Here is an 18,179-nt window from a genome sequence, read left to right on the forward strand (position 1 = left end):
ACTATATCTCTTTGTATAGTATTTTTTAGTTATTGCTCTAGGAATTATAAAACACCTACTTAACTTTTCATTTTCTACTGAGAATCAATATTTTACTCCCTCATTTGATATATTGAAACTTATCACCCTTTACCTTCCACCATATGTGTTGTTGTCTTATATATTAGATTTACATACATTGTAAACTCCATTGGACAGTGTTACAATTTTTGTTTTCAACCGTCAAACCTATTTTAAAGGAAATAATAGCCTATTTACCTAGATATGTATCATTTCTGGTGTTCTCTTTTCATTTCTGATATCCCAAGTTTCCTTCCTATATCACTTCACTTCTGTCTGAAGAACTTTGTTTAGAAATTCTTTTAGAATAAGTCTGGATGGCTCTATGGTTTCGGAAAAGGAACCTGCAGTTAGTTCAATCATGTGTTTCTCTATAGGTAATTTGTCATTCTCTCCGGTTGCTTTGAAATTTTCTTTGTTTTTAGTTTTCAGCAGTTTGATTATAATGTGTCTGAGCCTGGACTTCTTTGGGTTTATCATAATTAGAGTCTATTCTGCTTCTTGAACTTGCAGATTTATATCTTTCCACAAACTTAGGATGTTTTCAGCCATTATTTCTGTCCAATATTTTTTACATACCACTTTCTTCTTTCTTTCTGGGACTCTGATGACGTTTGGCCTTTTATAATTGTTACTTGGGTCCCTGAGGCTGTGTTCTTTTCTTTTCTTTCTTCTTTTTTTTTTTTTTTTAGTCTTTTTTCCCTATGTTGTTAAATTGTGTAATTTCAATTGATCTGTGTTTAGGTTCACTGACTTTTTCCTCTGTCATCTCTAATCTGCAATTTAGTCTATCAGAAAAATAGTTTTTAATGAAAATTAGATTTTTGATGAAAAATAATTTAACATTTTTCAGTTCTAAAATTTCCATTTGGTTCTTAATTATATCTTCTACCTTTGCTGAGACTTTCCTTTTTTAACATTTGTTTCAATTATGTTCACACTTGCTTGCTCAAGCATATTTTAATGGCTGCCTTGAAGTCTTTGTCAGATAATTCCAATATCTGTGTCACCTCAGCTTTGGTGTCTGTTGATTGTCTTTTCCCATACAAGTTGAAATGTCCATGGTTTTCCATATGCAGAGTAATTTTGCATTATATCCTGGACATTTTGTAATGTCATGAAACTCTGGGTCTTTTTTCAGTCCTATGAAGAATGTTGATATTTTTGTTTTAAGAAGCAATTGGTGAAGTTAGGTTCAGGCTGAAAGTTCTTACCTTGTTATGTTTGCCATGGTTCTAATGTCAGTTTATTTTTCAAAGCCATTTCAAATCTGCCCCCAGTGTGTGCCACTCAGTAGTCTGTTACCTGAGTGGTACTCTGTTAGTTTAGTTTTCAGAATCTTTTGTATGCTACTTAAGGTTAGCTCCATGCATGCTCTGCTCAGTGATGAGTCCTGGAGTTCATAAATAACTTTATGAGGTTACCTTCTTGAGCTTCTTTCTCTCAGTGATCTTTCTGGTACCTCTCATCACTGGGACTCTCCCTTTTGGTACTCCTGCTGGAAACATTGGGCTCTAGTTACCCTGTTCTACCATACACTAATGTGTTTGGGCCCAGTTCTCGGCCTGTAAGTGAGAAGACAGAGGAAGAAAGCAATGGTGATTGGACCCACTCTCTTGGGATCAGAGCTCTGATGAACAGAGAAAACAGATTCCTTCCCCAAGAGTTTTGGCTCCCTCAGGTCACTATTTCCAGCCATTGCCAGTGCTGCTATCAGATTGCCTAGGGGCTCGGCCACAAGAGAATGGAGAAAAGAAAGAAAAAATATAGATGGGCGATTTCTGCATGTCCTTGAGTATTGGAGTTCCCTTTTTTACTCCTGGAACTTTCTCTGTCTGTGCCACAGTGCTCACTTCCAGGTTTCCAGCCAGGAAGTAGCAGAGGAGAAAAAAATAATAAACTGGCCATTGTTTTGGTGGTATGTTGGATTTGGTGTTTCCCCCAGTCCAGTTGCTGCTATTTACTTTTTGGAGTCCTCAAATAGGTATTCCATGCATTTTGTTCACATTTTATAGTTGTATTTCTAGGGAGATGGGTAAAGTGTGCTAGTGATCTTACCTCAAACTGGAGTAGCTACTTTTGAGTATTGACTAATGAAGTGGATGATCAAATGAAAGAAATGTGTCAAGTCACAAAGCAAGTGTAAAAAGTATGAGAGAAAGGATAAGAGATTTGGAGAGTAGATCCAGAAGACCCCAGAGGCAATAATAATTCCAGAGGGAGAACAAAACAAACGAGCAGAGACTAGATTCACAGACTAAAAAAGGTTCACTGAAGTACAGTAGGATTGATGAAAAAGACATAAAATTACAAATACCCTAGTAAATATATCTAGGAATGGAGAAAAAAATATTAAAAGCTTCCAATGGTAAACAGTTTATTCATAAAAGAAAAACAGGTTGACATTAGACATCTTAGCAGTTCTAGAGACTGGAATGATATCTACTAACAAGAAAAAAGGACTACAAGTCAGGAATCCAAATTTAGCCAATCTGGAATGCTATCTACTAATAAGAAAAAAGGACTGCAAGTCAAGAATCCAAATTTAGCCAATCTTTCCAATATTGTGCATATGCTAAAATTCCTAGAAATATTTCACCCCTTTCCCCTTCAAGAAAAAATACCCAAGGAACAACATTAATTGATGAATAAATGTATTTGAACAAGGCCCCAGGGTATGTAAATGATGAAGAGGAGAGGAAACAGAGGAGAGTAATGAACCTTGTAGTATGTGTATGGTTAAATCTAAATATATAATAATAAACAAGCTGGAAATATATAACATGGCTGATGAAGATCTTTTTAGACATGATTCAAAATTAGAAAAGGGGAATGAACAGCAACTTCATTGAACTAGCAAAATGAAAAGTTAAAGATGGAACTATGACATTAAGTAAAGAGTAAATAATATCAAGTATATCAGATGTCATACCAAAGGTGAACAGGCTGATTCCTCCCATTAGAAACACAGATTATCAGATTAATTTTTAAATAAAATGTAGGTAAAAGCTGTTGCTCAGAAATACCTCAATTTAAAATATTTTTAAATAGTTTACAAAATTCTTTTTTTTTTTTTTGCGGTACGCAGGCCTCTCACTGTTGTGGCTTCTCCCGTTGCAGAGCACAGGCTCCAGACGCGCAGGCTCAGCGGCCATGGCTCACGGGCCCAGCCGCTCCGCGGCATGTGGGATCCTCCTGAACCGGGGCACGAACCCGTGTCCCCTGCATCGGCAGGCGGACTCTCAACAACTGCACCACCAGGGAAGCCCCCAAATTCTTAAATATTAAAAGTTAAGTAGAGGATAAAAAGATTAGATAATCATCAACAAAATGCAGAAGTCACTGTTAATATTAGTTAAGGTGAGATTTTTGGTTAAAAGCACCAAACAGGGCTTCTCTGATGGCGCAGTGGTTTAGAGTCTGCCTGCCAATGGAGGGGACATGGGTTCGTGACCCGGTCCGGGAGGATCCCACATGCCACTGAGCAGCTGGGCCCGTGAGCCATGGCCACTGAGCCTGCACGTCCGGAGCCTGTGCTCCGCAATGGGAGAGGCCACAACAGTGAGAGGCCCGCGTACCACCAAAAAAAAAAAAAACACCAAATATTGTAATAGACGATATTATTTGAAGCACAATTGATGAATTGGTATAATAAAACATGTATTCAAACAGTTAAATATATAAAGCAAAATGTAAGGAAAATTTGACACTAGTTTCTTTTCCAGAATGGTCCTGATATAGTAGAGAGAGAATACATACATATGGGGGAAATGGATAAACAACACACCAAATTTAATAGACATATATAACTTTACATCTCTTAAAGAATGTGCATGTTTTTTATATGTCAATGGTACATTTACCAAAATTTTTATATACTTGGCTACCAAGAAAACTTTTAACAAATTCAAAAAGGTAGCCATCTTTACAGGTCATATTCTTTGATCATAAGCTAAAGAAATTGGAAGTAAATTAATTAATGAGAACATCACCATCACCTCTAATTCAATGTTTAAAGAATTACGAATTACATTCCAGATAACTCTTGAGTCCAAGATGGAATGAAAATTGAAGTTATAAATTATCTGGAGAGAAAGGAAAACTATTTCTACAACTTAGGGGAAACAGGGAAACTTGTATTCAAAAAATGTCATAGGGCTTTCCCTCGTGGTGCAGTGGTTAAGAATCTGCCTACCAATGCAGGGGACACGGGTTCGAGCCCTGGTCTGGGAAGATCCCACATGCCACGGAGCAACTAAGCCCGTGTGCCACAACTGAGTCTGAGCTCTAGAGCCCACAAGCCACAAGTCCTGAGCCTGCATGCCACAACTACTGAAGCCCACATGCCTAGAGCCTGTGCTCCACAACAGGAGAAGCCACCGCAATGAGAAGCCCTCACACTGCAACTAAGAGTAGCCCCCGCTCGCCACAACTAGAGAAAGCCCACGCACAGCAATGAAGACCCAACACAGCCAAAAATAAAATAAATAAGATAAATAAATAAATGTATTTTTTTAAAAAGTCATAGCCTAAAAAAACAAAAATGAAAGTATTTCATCATTGAAGAAGATGAAAGGATATAATAAAATTTTTAAGCCATCTTAAGACGTTAAAACAAAAAGTTAAAAGGACTCTTTTCCTTACCCTCCTTACCCCAATTTCCTCTGCCTTCCCCCATATCTCTTCTCTTTCACTCCTTTCCCCTTCACTTTCTCCCCTCCCTCTTTTCTCCCATATTCTCCCTACCCCTCTTCCTTCAATTTCTATGCTTTTGTGTGTGGGGAGTCCCCAGGACCACCCCCAGGTTTGAGGATTCTCTGGAAGGACTCAGTATGCAGCATACGGTTGTACCAAATTACTCATGGCTTTGATTTATTACAGCAAAAGTATACAAGGTAAAATCAGTGGAGGGAAAGGCACATGGGTGACTTGTGAAGGAAACCAGGCAGAAGCTCCCAGTGGAGTCACACAGATAAGCTTCATTTCTTTAGCAATGAATTGTGACAGCTTAGGTGAAGCTGTCTATCAGGGAAGCTCATTAGAGACTCAGTGCCTAGAGTTTTTAATTGAGAACTGGCCACATAGGCACTGTCTGCTTAGCATGTACCAAAATTCCAGACTCCCAGAAGGAATGTAGGTATTCATAATGTGCATTGTTAGCTCCAAATATTAGTTTGGGCACAGTGAGCCATTCTTATCCAGAAATGATGGGAACCCTCCTGAAATCCCAGAAGGCAGGTAAGGGCCAGTCTTGCAAGCATCCCTTTCTAAAGATAGCAGTCTCAGGCCTGCCATTTTAACTATTTTTTGCACACCTTGCCTCCTTCCACACAAACCCCACCCCTGTTTCCCTATTGTAGTACCCTCCCCCTTTCCCTTCATCTTAACCCCTCCTTCCGGTTCCCAAACAATTCAGACCTAAAGTATTTAGGTTGGGTAGAGGTAGGCTACCTAAAAGGCAGGGATTAGGTTGGCCGAAAGTGAGATTTCACTGGCTAAGCAGGTTGAGGAGGTAGTCCAAAGGTGGAGACAGGCAAGCCCAGCTGAACAGGGTGCTGAGAGAAGCAGAAATCAAAGCCTAAGCCTAGTAAGCAGCATCCTTGTTGGAGGATGGGGTAGTAGTGGAGATGAGAGATTGGTTACATACAGGGGGATTGATCAAATAAATATATTAATGATAATGGAGATCATGTTTTCACTGTTAGGAGAGGGAGCTCAAGGAAGGGATGATTCTCTTTGTACATGTTTTTATGATACTATTTTACTTGTTATAAGAAGCAAATATTACTGTTATAATTTGAAAAGTCATCAGTTGGAAAAATATTTTAAGAGGAAATAGACATTTCAGTGGAGAAAATGTGAAATATTATTTTCTGGTGAAATATTGAAGTTTAGAAATGGTAGAAGAGCATAATGGTCTGAAGAAAAAAATGTCAGAGTTCAGATGTAGTTCAACCAATTATGTGATTTTGGGCAAATTACTTATGTCTTAGTTTTATAATCAGGTAAAGTGTTTAATAATGTAATCTACCACTGGGAAAGTTACTACTTAGGATTACCATTTATTACACTTAATAAAGTGATTACAATGTCAGCAAATAGTAGGCTCTTAATTAATATTAGCTGTTTTTATTATTGATCAAGTTTAGACAAGTAGTAAGTGTTAGACTGGATATTTGAATCTAAGGCTAAACTGTCTTCCAAGAGAAAAAGAGGAACTTGCATATCTTTAAATCAGACACTTGCTACTGTTAAAATGATTTCCAAAATGTTTATGAGAATTAATAGTACTGCTACTGTCACTGCATAAAAGTATCAGTATGTACCTTTCCTAGCACTGTGCATAGTTATTTTTTTTAAAAAACTATGATAATTTGATAGGTTAAAACTTCTCATTTTATGAAACTTGACCCCTATTTTATACCCCTCACAAAAATTAACTTGAAATGGATTAAAGACTTAAATGTAAGTCCTGAAGCCATGAAAATCCTAGAAGAAAACATAGGAATAAAGCTCTTTGACATGGCCTTGGTAATGATTTTTTGGATATGACACTTAAAGCAGAAGCAACAAAACCAAAAATAAACAAGTGAAAGAACTCCAAAGGTGGGGAGGAGTGGGGAGGGGTGGATCTTAGGCCAAAGGAAAGCAAACTGTGAACGGTAGGAAATAAACACCAGGGCTGTGATGTGAAACTTTTGTCCATTTCAACAGCTTTTTTTCCAATATAGGATGGGTTTTGGTTACTGCATACCTACCAACTACAGTGTGATATAACATGGAATAAGCACTCTTACCAAAAAAAATCAGAAACAAATAAACAAGTGAGACTACATCAAACTAGAAAGCTTCTATACAGCAAAAGAAACCATCAACACAGTGAAAAGACAACCTACAGAATGGGAAAAAATATTTGCAAACCATTTATCTAATAAGGGGTTAATATCCAAAACATATGAAGAACTCATACAACTCAATAGCAAAAAAAAAAAAAAAAAAATTGAAAAATGGGCAAAGAACCTGAATAGACATTTTTCCGAAGAAGATATACAAATGGCCGACAGGTACGTGAAAAGATGTTCAGCATCACTAGTCATCAGGGAAGTGCAAAAACAGTGAGACAACACCTCACACCTGTTAGAACGTCTATTATCAAAAAGGCAAGAGATAACAAATGCTGGAGTGGATGTGGAGAATATGAAACCCTTGTGCACTGTTGGTGGGATTTGTAAGTTAGTACAGCCACTGTGGAAAACCAGAATGGAGGATCCTCAAAAAATTAAAAATAGAACTACTACATGATCTAGCAGTTTCATTTCTGGGAATATATCCAAAGGAAATGAAAATGATAACTCGCAAAGATATCTGCACCTCCATGTTCATAGCAGCATTATTTACAATAGCCATAACAAGGAAACCTAAGTGTCCACATATGAATGAATGGATAAAGAAGTTGTGGTATATATATACAATGGAATGAATATTATTTAGCTACAAAAAGTGAGGAAATCCTACCATTTGCAACTACATGGGTGGACCTTGAAGGCATTATGCTAAAGGAAATAAATCTGACAGAGAAAGACAAATACTGTATGATTTCACTTAAATATGTAGACTCTTAAAAAAAAAACACTCATAGAAAAAGAGATCAGACTTGTGGTTACCAGAGGGAGGGGGTGGGAGCAGGAGGAGTTGGAGGAAAGTGGTCAAAATTTACAAAATTCCAGTTATAAGATAAGTACTAGGGATGTAATGTACAACATACTGACTATAGTTAACACTGATGTATGATATATAGGAAAGTTGTTAGTAAATCCTAAGAATTCTCATCACAAGGAGAAAATTTTTTTTTCTTTTTGTTGTATCTATATGAGATGATAGATGTTAGCTGAACCCATTGTAGTAATCATTTCACAATAAATGTAAATTAAGCCATCATGCTGTATACCTTAAACTTATACAATGATGTATTTATTTATTTCTCAATAAAACTGGGGGCAAAATCTTATTTAAATTAATATTATTTTGATCATTAATGAATTTAGAGATCATTTGGTTAAATTAATGTAAATGCTTTTTGACATCCAAAAGATTGAGACAAATTCTAATAGTTAACACTCACTAGGCACTTAATATATGCTGGGCATTGTTATGAGCACTTTTTATGTTTCAACTCATTTAATCGTAACTTCCTCACCAGGATAATGATGGTTTATAATTATTGAATATCAGAAATTTCATTCGTCTTAATTTGTGAGAGTACTTGTTAATCATTTTTATTTATATTTAATTTGATTTATTTAAATGTGCCTAATTGTTGAGTTGAACATGCTCGTTTTATATTTCTGTAAGGCTTAAGAAACAAGGGAATTTTTTTAAACTGTAATTTAAGCTTTTGTCCACTAGATGTCCTCAGCTAAGTTTAAGTTATCAGAATTTAACTTTTCGTTCATGAAAATTTGTTTCAGTTTCTAGCTATCTAAATTAAAAATTAATAAAATACACCCTTTAAATAAGAGATAATTAAGACAATACTTCAGGAGAAATTCTTTACATGTAACTGTTAGTACTCTTGTTATTTTAAAAATTTGTATAAGGTCTTTAATAATCTATAAATACCTTTGGTTGTATGTTAGGAGATTTAAGCATTACTTGTGATTTTTGACTCCATGTAATTTTGGTGAAATAAGGACGTTTTAATGTTAAATTACTTATTGTTTAATTTTATTTTTCCTTTTCCTCCTTTTAATTTTTATGTTTTGCAGGGTTTTGGGACTGGAGTTAAACAAAGACAGAGATGTTGAAAGGATCCATGGCAGTGGAGTTAACACCCTTGACATTGACCCTGTTGAAGGGAGATAGTAAGTTTTTTATTTAATCATTTTTGTTCCTAAGTGAGAGCCAGTAAAATCTTGCTTTCAGATTAATTTTCTGAAGTTTCATAAAAATTAATAAAAATTCTAAATTTGTAACATTTTAAATCTGACATTACTAATTTCAAATAAATACAGAACATTGAACCTATGAAATGTTGCCAAATAAACATTTCTAAACTACTTTAATATAAATATATTCATTGTTAAATCAACAAATACTGAACTTTTTTGGATGCAGAGAGTGTGTAGGTGCTGAGGTATGTCTTTAGGTGCTATTTCAAAACAGAGTTGTTACTCTCAAGGAGTCTAGTGGGAAAACAAATATAAAAAGCAGAAGTATGTTTTGGAAAATTAAGTTTGAAGCACACCAGACTTGTGTTTGAGTTCCTCCTGGCTTTATATTTATCAGCTATGTGGCCTTGATCAATTTATCTAACCTTTCTAATTCACAGTTCCCTTAGCTACACAATGTAACAACAAAATCTAACAAGTTTGTTGTGAAGATTAATTGAGATAATATGTATAACATGATTAGCATAGGACATGGCATACTGTAAATGGTTGCCACCACTGTTGTTAATCAAAAGCATTATCACCTATACTTTTACTCCTTTCAATCCATTTTCCATCCAACAGCTGAAGTGCTTAGAAAAATGTGCCATCTCCCCCACTTAAAGTTCATCTACCCCACATTACTCTTACAAGAAAGTTCAAAACCCTTCATGTGGTCTATAATAAAGACAAGTGTAAAAGTAGCTAAAGAAAAGTTTGTCTTACCATGTTCTGTTTAGCATTTACCCCCCAATTTTTATATTATAATGAAATATTATTATTTACATTAAAATAAGCCAGTGTAGGTTTAATAGAAATCCATTTTTTATTTCCAGCCTCTGTCATGGTCTCACCTAGTAGTATATGAGAAACATGTACAGTGAACAAATGCTCACTTTAACACACGGTTAAATCTAAAGGATGACCTGTGATAATTCTTTTCTTCCTCCTGACCTTTTCCAAGCTCAACATAACACCTCCCAATTAAGGACAGGTGTGGGACATTTGCTTATAAAATAATCCAGACATGAGCAGCAAGGGATAGCTGATTTCTTTTGGTCTTGTCTTAGGTGCTGGTAGAAAAAAATGTTCAGTACTCCAGCCAGTCATTTGGGGTAGTGATCAGTTGTTTGACCTGTAAAGTACATGAATACAGTAGGCTACCAGTTGGGAGAGTTAGTGAGAAATGTGGGAAGTTATAGATTACATGTGCATTAAGTATGTGTGAGAAATAACAGACTGAGGAGTCTTTGCATAGCATATATAGAAAAGTCAAGATTCTCACTACAGTGGTTTCCCTGTTTTCCCCCTTTTTGCATAGTAAAAATCTACAACTATTTATTTCATTGTTTGCTAAGACTTGTATTTTGCATTAAACCCTTTTGGCAGGAAAGAGAAATAAAAAACAAAATGAATGTTTAATGGAAAATTAAATATAGATCTTCTTTTTCTCAGAAAAATCAATTCACATGTAACTTGCTCAAAATACTTGTTAATATTTACCAACCACTGTGAGAGCTGTAGTGATACCTCGGAAAACCAGAATGAAAACTAGAATACATAAATCTTGTAAAGTAGCATTTATTTCCAAAGTTAGGAGTTAATTGAAGAAGTCTATCTGAAAACAACATTTTAACAAGTGCAACTATATAAAGTACATTTGTATATCATCCTGTGAAGCTTGAATTTTCTTTTATGTCTTCTAAATTCTTCTGAGTTAATTCCATGCGTCTTTGGTACCGAGTTTTCTTGTCCACATAAAAACGTCAAGTCCTGTCTTTTACTGTGTTCACTTTATTAGCAGGGTAATAACTGTAGAGTTAGGTAACATCATTGCCATCAGATACTTCAACTACGAAGTCAGTTAATTACAATAATGTTCAATTTTTTCACCCAATTAATGTAATCAAAGGAAAGCTTTTGGAAGTCATTCTAGCAAAGATGAAACATCTTATGTTATTGTAAATACAATTTAAATTAAGTCTAAAAGTTCAGCTTTGAAAACAATTGTTTTTACATTGATAATACATGTAATGCCGTGGTAAAAAAACAGTATTTCACAAAGTACAAATATGCAGAAAATGTTTTTGGAATTGTTATGGTACACATGTAACTCAAAACTGTGTTCAAACAAGCTGCAACATGTTATCAACCAAAATAAAAGCTGTAGTTGTTAAAATTTACAAAGATTTCTCTGTATACACAATGAGTAACTGAAGCACAAAATTTTATAATGAAGCTAACACTGAGTATTAAAAAAAAAAACCTTCAGCATGGCATTACTTGCTGTCTTTCTTTACTGCCCCATCATCAATTAGATTTAGAACTATTTGAGCAAAGAACTTTGAAGAAGTACTGTTAAATTAACCTAATTGTCCTACAAATTGATATTGAATTTTTCTTAAAACAAGTCTATAAATCAGTGCTTCTTGGACATGCTGCTAGTTCATGAACCCTTTGTATCTGGTTCACAACAAGATAAGGCACTTGTACCAGAATGTGGTACAAGTCACTAAGCACACAGCTTAGATGAGCTATATTTTTTTTTGTAGCAGTACTATCTCAGTGAAGAAAGAAGTGTGTTCATTTCTGACACAAGCTCTTTATGTTGTACTATAAATAGCAAAGAAACTAAAGATGGCAAAATAAAAAACCAATGTACAACACTCATAACAAATATAAGTGATCAGATATCTCCACAAACCACAAAATATGGATGAATGGGAGCAAAACACTGATAACTACAAAATCAGTGTGGTATCAGCATCTATACCAGGGGAGGCAATAAAAACCAATGGGGCATCTAATAGACCTGATAACTCAAAATAACTGACAGTTAGTTAAAAGCTCAGCAAGCCAATTTGACTACAACATTGAAACTGGGAAAGGATTGTGTACTCTAGTTGTTCAAGGGACTCACAGTAAGACCCAAAGGGGCTGGAGTACTTTAGGCCCTATAATCTCTCCAGCTAATCACCTAAAGATGTCCTAATGGACAGAACCCTACATGAGGAGAAACTGTTTGAAATAGAATCCAAAGTGAGCAGTACAGGGACAATAGAAAGAAACAAGGGAAAAAGATGGATCAGATAAAAATTGGGGAGGTGAATAGAATCAGGAAATCTCTGAAAGTTAGCTGCCATATTTTGAGCATCTTATTTTAAAAAGAAGAGGAGGGGGATGTTCTAGAGATACAAATTTTAAATATTGTTATAAACAAAGCCTCCCTTTTAAAAGTTTAAGAAAATTAATTTTACATAAAAATGAGCAAAAGAATAGGGTTAAGATCAAAGCCCATACAAAATTATTTTAAGAACAAAGGGAATAAATAGAATAATGTTCCTTTAGACAGTGTAGTTGTGCCAGAAAGATATACCCACAAAATAGATGAGAACTCTACCTAATATTTTAAAACTAGCTGAAAGTCATTTCTATTTTTTATTTTCTTTATTTTTTTGGCTGCACCACGTGGCATGTGGGATCTTAGTTCCCCAATCAGGGATCAAACCTGTGCCTCCTGCAGTGGAAGCACAGAGTCTTAACCACTGGACTGCCAGGGAAGTCCCTAAAAGTCATTTTTAAAAGATACAGTGTATGAAAGAGTAACATAAGTAGGAATTAGAAAAACTGAAAAATGAGATGATCAAACTCAAGAAAAAATTAGAAAAGAAAGTTTCAGAAATGAAGACTAAAGCATAAGGAACACAAGCAAATAAAATATAAGAGGAAACATTTAAAAATCAAAAAGAAATGGAGAAAGGAAAAGTATTTGAGATACAGATGTATGTAGAATATAGGCAAAGAAGATATCACATACATATAATAGGAGTTTCCAGAGACGAAACCCAAAGGAAGAGAATGGAATAAAGACTAAAACTATATTCCAAGAAAACATTTCTAGAATGAATAAAATCTGAAACTACATATAAGGGAAAGAGAATCACATTGTAACCAGACTTTGATTTTGAGCTTTATGCTCAAAAAAATGAAGTTTCTTTTCTAAGATGTTCAAGGAAGTAAAATGTGAGTCAAGGATTTTATATCCAACCAGACTAATTTTCAAGTACAAAAGGACTAATTATTAGTAACATACAAGAATTCAGGGAGTATTGTTCTCATTAGGCCTTTCTTAAGAATCTACCAGAGAATAAAATCAGAACAAGAATGAACAGAGACAGCACCAGAATTGATGGTGAGCAGTAATATTAACAAATAGCAATACTTTATATAGATGCATAAATATTTACGTATATAGATATATAAATTAAATTCACAAATGTATGTGTTTTCCCTATTAGATTGCAAACTGGGGAGTCAGGAATCATGCCTGTCTTGTTCATAGTTGAATTGGCATAACGCCTAGCATATTGCAGAAGCTCAAAATAGAATGAGTTGAGTAAATGCATTCATAATGGAGGGACTTATGGATCCCCTATTTTTTGCCAGGCAGTATAAAAGCCCTTTGCATATGACTTATTTTTATATCAACTTTATGATTTAGGTGAAAATGTCCCACTTTTCACAAAGGAAAAACCTTAGGTGAAGTAACTTGCCCAGGGTCAGATAGCTAGCATCAGTAATAACTGGTCTGTCTGATTCCATTTATAACTAGGCCATTTAAAATGACTTTGTAATATTTCACTTCCTTAAGTAAGAAGTATCTTTTGCCATCTTGTTTCTACTGTCCTTTCTTTTTGGAATCATGAAGGTAAATTTTAACTGATCACAGATTGAATCTTTCTATACTCATTCTTCCACAAATATTAGATTAAAATTTTTAGTTTATTTCAGCCTATACTAATGAAGATTTACTCTGTATTTATGGGCATAATAAATTTGAGTTTGTAGATCAGTAATTTTCAGAAATACTTGGTCATAAATGAACTATATAAAATGATAAATTAATGTGAACTTTTTTTATTATTAGCATGTTATCAGGTGGTTCAGATGGTGTGATGGTGCTTTATGATCTTGAGAACTCCAGCAGACAACCTTATTACACATGTAAAGCAGTGTGTTCCATTGGCAGGTGTGTATTAAAAATATAATTCATGAATTTATAAACATTTGAGTATTTTTTGCATCAAATGCAAAACATGAAAAAACTTTTGGTTATGTTCGTTTTGTTCTCCACCTACATAGCACACCTCAGTAACTAATTTTAGTTTTTTTAGACTACTTAGCATAAGACTCATTTGAGTCTTTCCAGCTAAATATAAACACAAATTAGATTTTTCAACTATCATTAATAGAACGAAAACATTAACAGCTAGAAGCCATAAATGTACTAACAATCACACACACACACACACACACACACACACACACACCCCTTTCTTACCTCTCTATTTACTCAAAGCTGCCTAACTTAACATACTTCTCTTTGTCTTGAATTTTTTGACTATCTACTGGCTTTCCAATCTTGTGAGAATTATTTTTAAGTTTTTAATAAAGTGTTTTGTGATTTTGTTTTAATTTGTTCATAATCATCACTTAATTCTTTTTCATTTCCTGTATTTGATCTGATTTTGAGGAGACCTTGAATTAACAGAGAGAATAGGTGTCGAAAAAATGTTTTCAAGAGGAAAATCTTTATGAACATTCATATCAGCAACCACTCTGTATTAAAGCTGTTCCCAAAGGACTAGATAGATGCATAAGTTCATGGAATATTTGTGAGATTTACGAATGTTTCTTGGCTCTGGTGCTTCACTTTGGAAATACAGATTTAAGGAAACTATTTCTCTGAGCCTCTGACAAAACTGTTTTGTCTTAGAGACAATTATACTTGCCCTATTATTCTTGTAAGTTTTCTATAAGACTTAAATGAAATACTATCTTTTAAAAAGCATATTAAAAATTGTTAAAGCCACCATATAAATAGGAATATAATTATAGGTACAGTTGGTACAAAACAAGATACCACTTCAAGTACTCTGGAACTTGGTTCCTAAGAGGCTTACACCATTTTATATTCTCTCCACTCCCACCAAACAAACAAACAAAAAATCTAAATTCTAAAGTGTAAGACAGTTATTAATTAGTTTAATTCATCTTTGTCTTATTTTATCTTAGCTATCATTTTAACACTGTTAAAATAATATTTTTATATATACCACCTGCTATGTAATGTTATTCCATGAGTGGCTATGATTTGCTTTTCTGGTGTGTGGTGTCAAGTAAATGCTTAGGACATCAATCTTACTTTATTATGACTTTCTTCTTAGATTCAAATTCTTAACTTTAAAACCATGACTTTGGTAAATGGGCATATAGTAAGCATCTTTACAAAATGAGTTAAAGTAGCATTTTACATTCAAAGACTTTATAATCTAACTTTAAAAAATAATTTGAATAAAAATTGTTACTAAGTTAATGTGGCTTAGACTGTTTCCTGATATTTATTTTTGCTTTACTTAATGTGTTTGTTTTGAGCACCAAAAAGATTCCTGTACCCAAATTTTTATTAAATGTGAATGAGAATGACAGATCATACATAGTAGGAGAATAATATAATATTTTGTCCTATTTTTATTTTATTTTTTTTATTTTTTATTTATTTTTTTTTTTTTGCGGTATGCGGGCCTCTCACTGTTGTGGCCTCTCCCGTTGCGGAGCACAGGCTCCGGATGCGCAGGCCCAGCGGCCATGGCTCACGGGCCCAGCCGCTCCGCGGCATATGGGATCCTCCCAGACCGGGGCACGAACCCGTATCCCCTGCATCGGCAGGCGGACTCTCAACCACTGCGCCACCAGGGAGGCCCTGTCCTATTTTTAAATCTAAACTATAAATGAGCTTTTATTTGTGATCACTACATTAAAGATTTATTTATTTAAAATTGGAAAATCTCTGTAGATTCTTAGGAACAAATAGAAATCAGTTCTGTTTATCTTAAGCAGAAATTTATTGGAAAGAAATTTAATATCTCACATAATGGCAGGAAGGTGGAAGAATCAAGTAGAAAATGAGCAGAAAAGCAAGAGAAACTAGGACAAAAGAACACAGTCAAGGTCACACCACAGGAACAATTTAGTTTGGGTTCTGCTACATGTCACAAACACAGATTCTCAACTCCACAGCTATGAATAATTGCTAACTATCCTTGGTTTTCATTACTAGCTGGAGTTCAGAGTCCCAGGCAGGATTGATGAAGCCTAGGACACATGTTCATGCCCCCACTGCCAAGGGCAAGGGAAAGAGAATATCTGGAGCCCTTTGCTTTATGTAACAAGAGGCAAGGCCCTGCCTTTCAAAAAAATGAAGGGAATTTCCCCCCAAAAGGAAGTTTGGATGTTCAGCCAAGAAAAGGGCACATGTCCACTACAGTCCACCCATTTGGCTGTCCAATATCAGTATGTACCTTTCTTCCCATACCTACCCTTCCTTTTAAAAAAAAAGTTTCAGCCTGACCTAATGCAAGTATCCATTATTTGACAAAAAAATGTAATTATCCCCTTCCCCAAAGAGCTATGACCCTAAGTCTGTTTATTTACCACATCCATCTCCAGTTCAGGATAATGTCTATTTTTCCACTGGTTTTACATGATCTTATACCAGGATTATGCAACCTGTGGGCTCAATTGTATAGTTAACCTATATAAAATAATGGAGGTAAGAAAAAGAGGAAAGAAAGAGGAAATTAGTTAAAATATATACGTATATACATGACATAGAAAGTAAGGAAATATGAATAGGTACTACAGTCCTTTTTTGCAGCTGTCTCAAAGCCAGCTTGAGGTCTTCAGGTAGCACCACATGTGTCAAGGCCCTTTATTCTGTATTATGATCCAGACCTTCACCTTAAGGAATCAGAACTCATGATGGTCCTATCTGCATAGGGTTGCAGTAGTCTTCTGTTTACTTTTATCTTATTGAAAATTTCTAACATACATGAAAATAGTAGTATAATGAACTGTGTACCCATCACCCAGCTTCAACAGCTATCAGTCATAACCAGTCTTGTTTCATCTTTACCCCAACCTACCCACCTACTCTGAGGATTATTTTGAAGCAAATCTCAGAAGGATATCATTTCATTCATAATTATTTGTATCTCTAAAAGGTAAAATGTGTTTTATAAGCATAACCCCACTACCGCTATCTCACATCTACAATAATTCCTGATACTAAGTATACAGTTGGTATTCAAATGTCCCACCATTGTATCTTAAGTGTTCCTAAACAGCCAGTGTCTTTCAATTAAGATTCAGTAAAGGACACATACTGTGTTGATCACTGGTTCAGAGCATATACTGCATCCTTCAGGATAGCACATCATCATCACAAGGTGCTCTATTGTAACTGATGTCATAACTGAGTCTTCAACAGATCATGATTCTACGGGTATTCTGTTACATAAGAGTAGTGAATCTCATGGGCATCTACCAGTTGCATTCTTTTGTTGTATAAGTAAGGTTCTTAATCAGAAGCAATACTGTGTGGGACACCACGGAAGTATGTGAGGCAGCAATTCTAAGAATGGTGGTGTTGATAAAATGATGGCCAGGAAAAGCAAATCCAAAACCAGAATAGGTATCTCTTCCAGTAAGGAAAAATCACTGTCTCCATGAAGCGCTCCAGTGTAGCTGGCTGATCCCTCTAGGATATAGTATTGAAATCAGAAGTCTTTCACTTTATGAGCCTTAGTAGGAAGCAGGCCTCCACATCATACTGTGAAAACTTAAAACTAGAGATGCCTAGATATTCTCTTTCTCTAGACAGCTACGGCATGGCATGTGATCTAGGTTTGGCCATTCATATCATCGTTCCTGAGACTGCTACTCGTGAATATAGTATCAGTTTTGAAACTCAAATAAATCAGTTATCTCTAAATTTTGATTACTGTTTTGTAGAAGCCATCCTGATGTCCACAAATATAGTGTGGAGACTGTACAGTGGTATCCTCATGACACTGGCATGTTCACATCAAGCTCATTTGATAAAACTCTGAAAGTATGGGATACAAATAAGTTACAAGTAAGTACATTAAAAACTTTTCCAAGTTGCTCTGTGCGATAAATGAGAACTTAATCCTAAACCATTTTAGTGTGATTATTTGCTAAGATGTCATATATATTAGATGTGAAATTAGTAAAGTAGTTCAGGAGAGCTAGAGTGCTTGAGTTCATATCTTGGTTCTGCTGCTGACTGTCTATGTGATATTTGTCTGAACCTCTCTGTATTTGTCTGTA

The 18,179-nt window shown here is 35.0% G+C and overlaps 1 protein-coding gene across 1 annotated transcript in view; it reads left to right on the forward strand.

Annotated features, from left to right (window-relative positions):
• Positions 1 to 18,179, forward strand: part of ERCC8 (ERCC excision repair 8, CSA ubiquitin ligase complex subunit) — a 61,393-nt gene that overhangs the window by 5,236 nt on the left and 37,978 nt on the right. Inside the window, exons 2-4 of the mRNA XM_082622337.1 lie at positions 8,826 to 8,921; positions 13,915 to 14,016; positions 17,841 to 17,964. Coding sequence (XP_082478463.1) covers positions 8,826 to 8,921; positions 13,915 to 14,016; positions 17,841 to 17,964 — 322 coding nt within the window. The remainder of the gene's footprint in view (positions 1 to 8,825; positions 8,922 to 13,914; positions 14,017 to 17,840; positions 17,965 to 18,179) is intronic.

This window comes from Mesoplodon mirus, assembly GCF_964341445.2.
Source record: "Mesoplodon mirus genome assembly, chromosome: 5".
NCBI classification, from domain to species: domain Eukaryota; kingdom Metazoa; phylum Chordata; class Mammalia; order Artiodactyla; family Ziphiidae; genus Mesoplodon; species Mesoplodon mirus.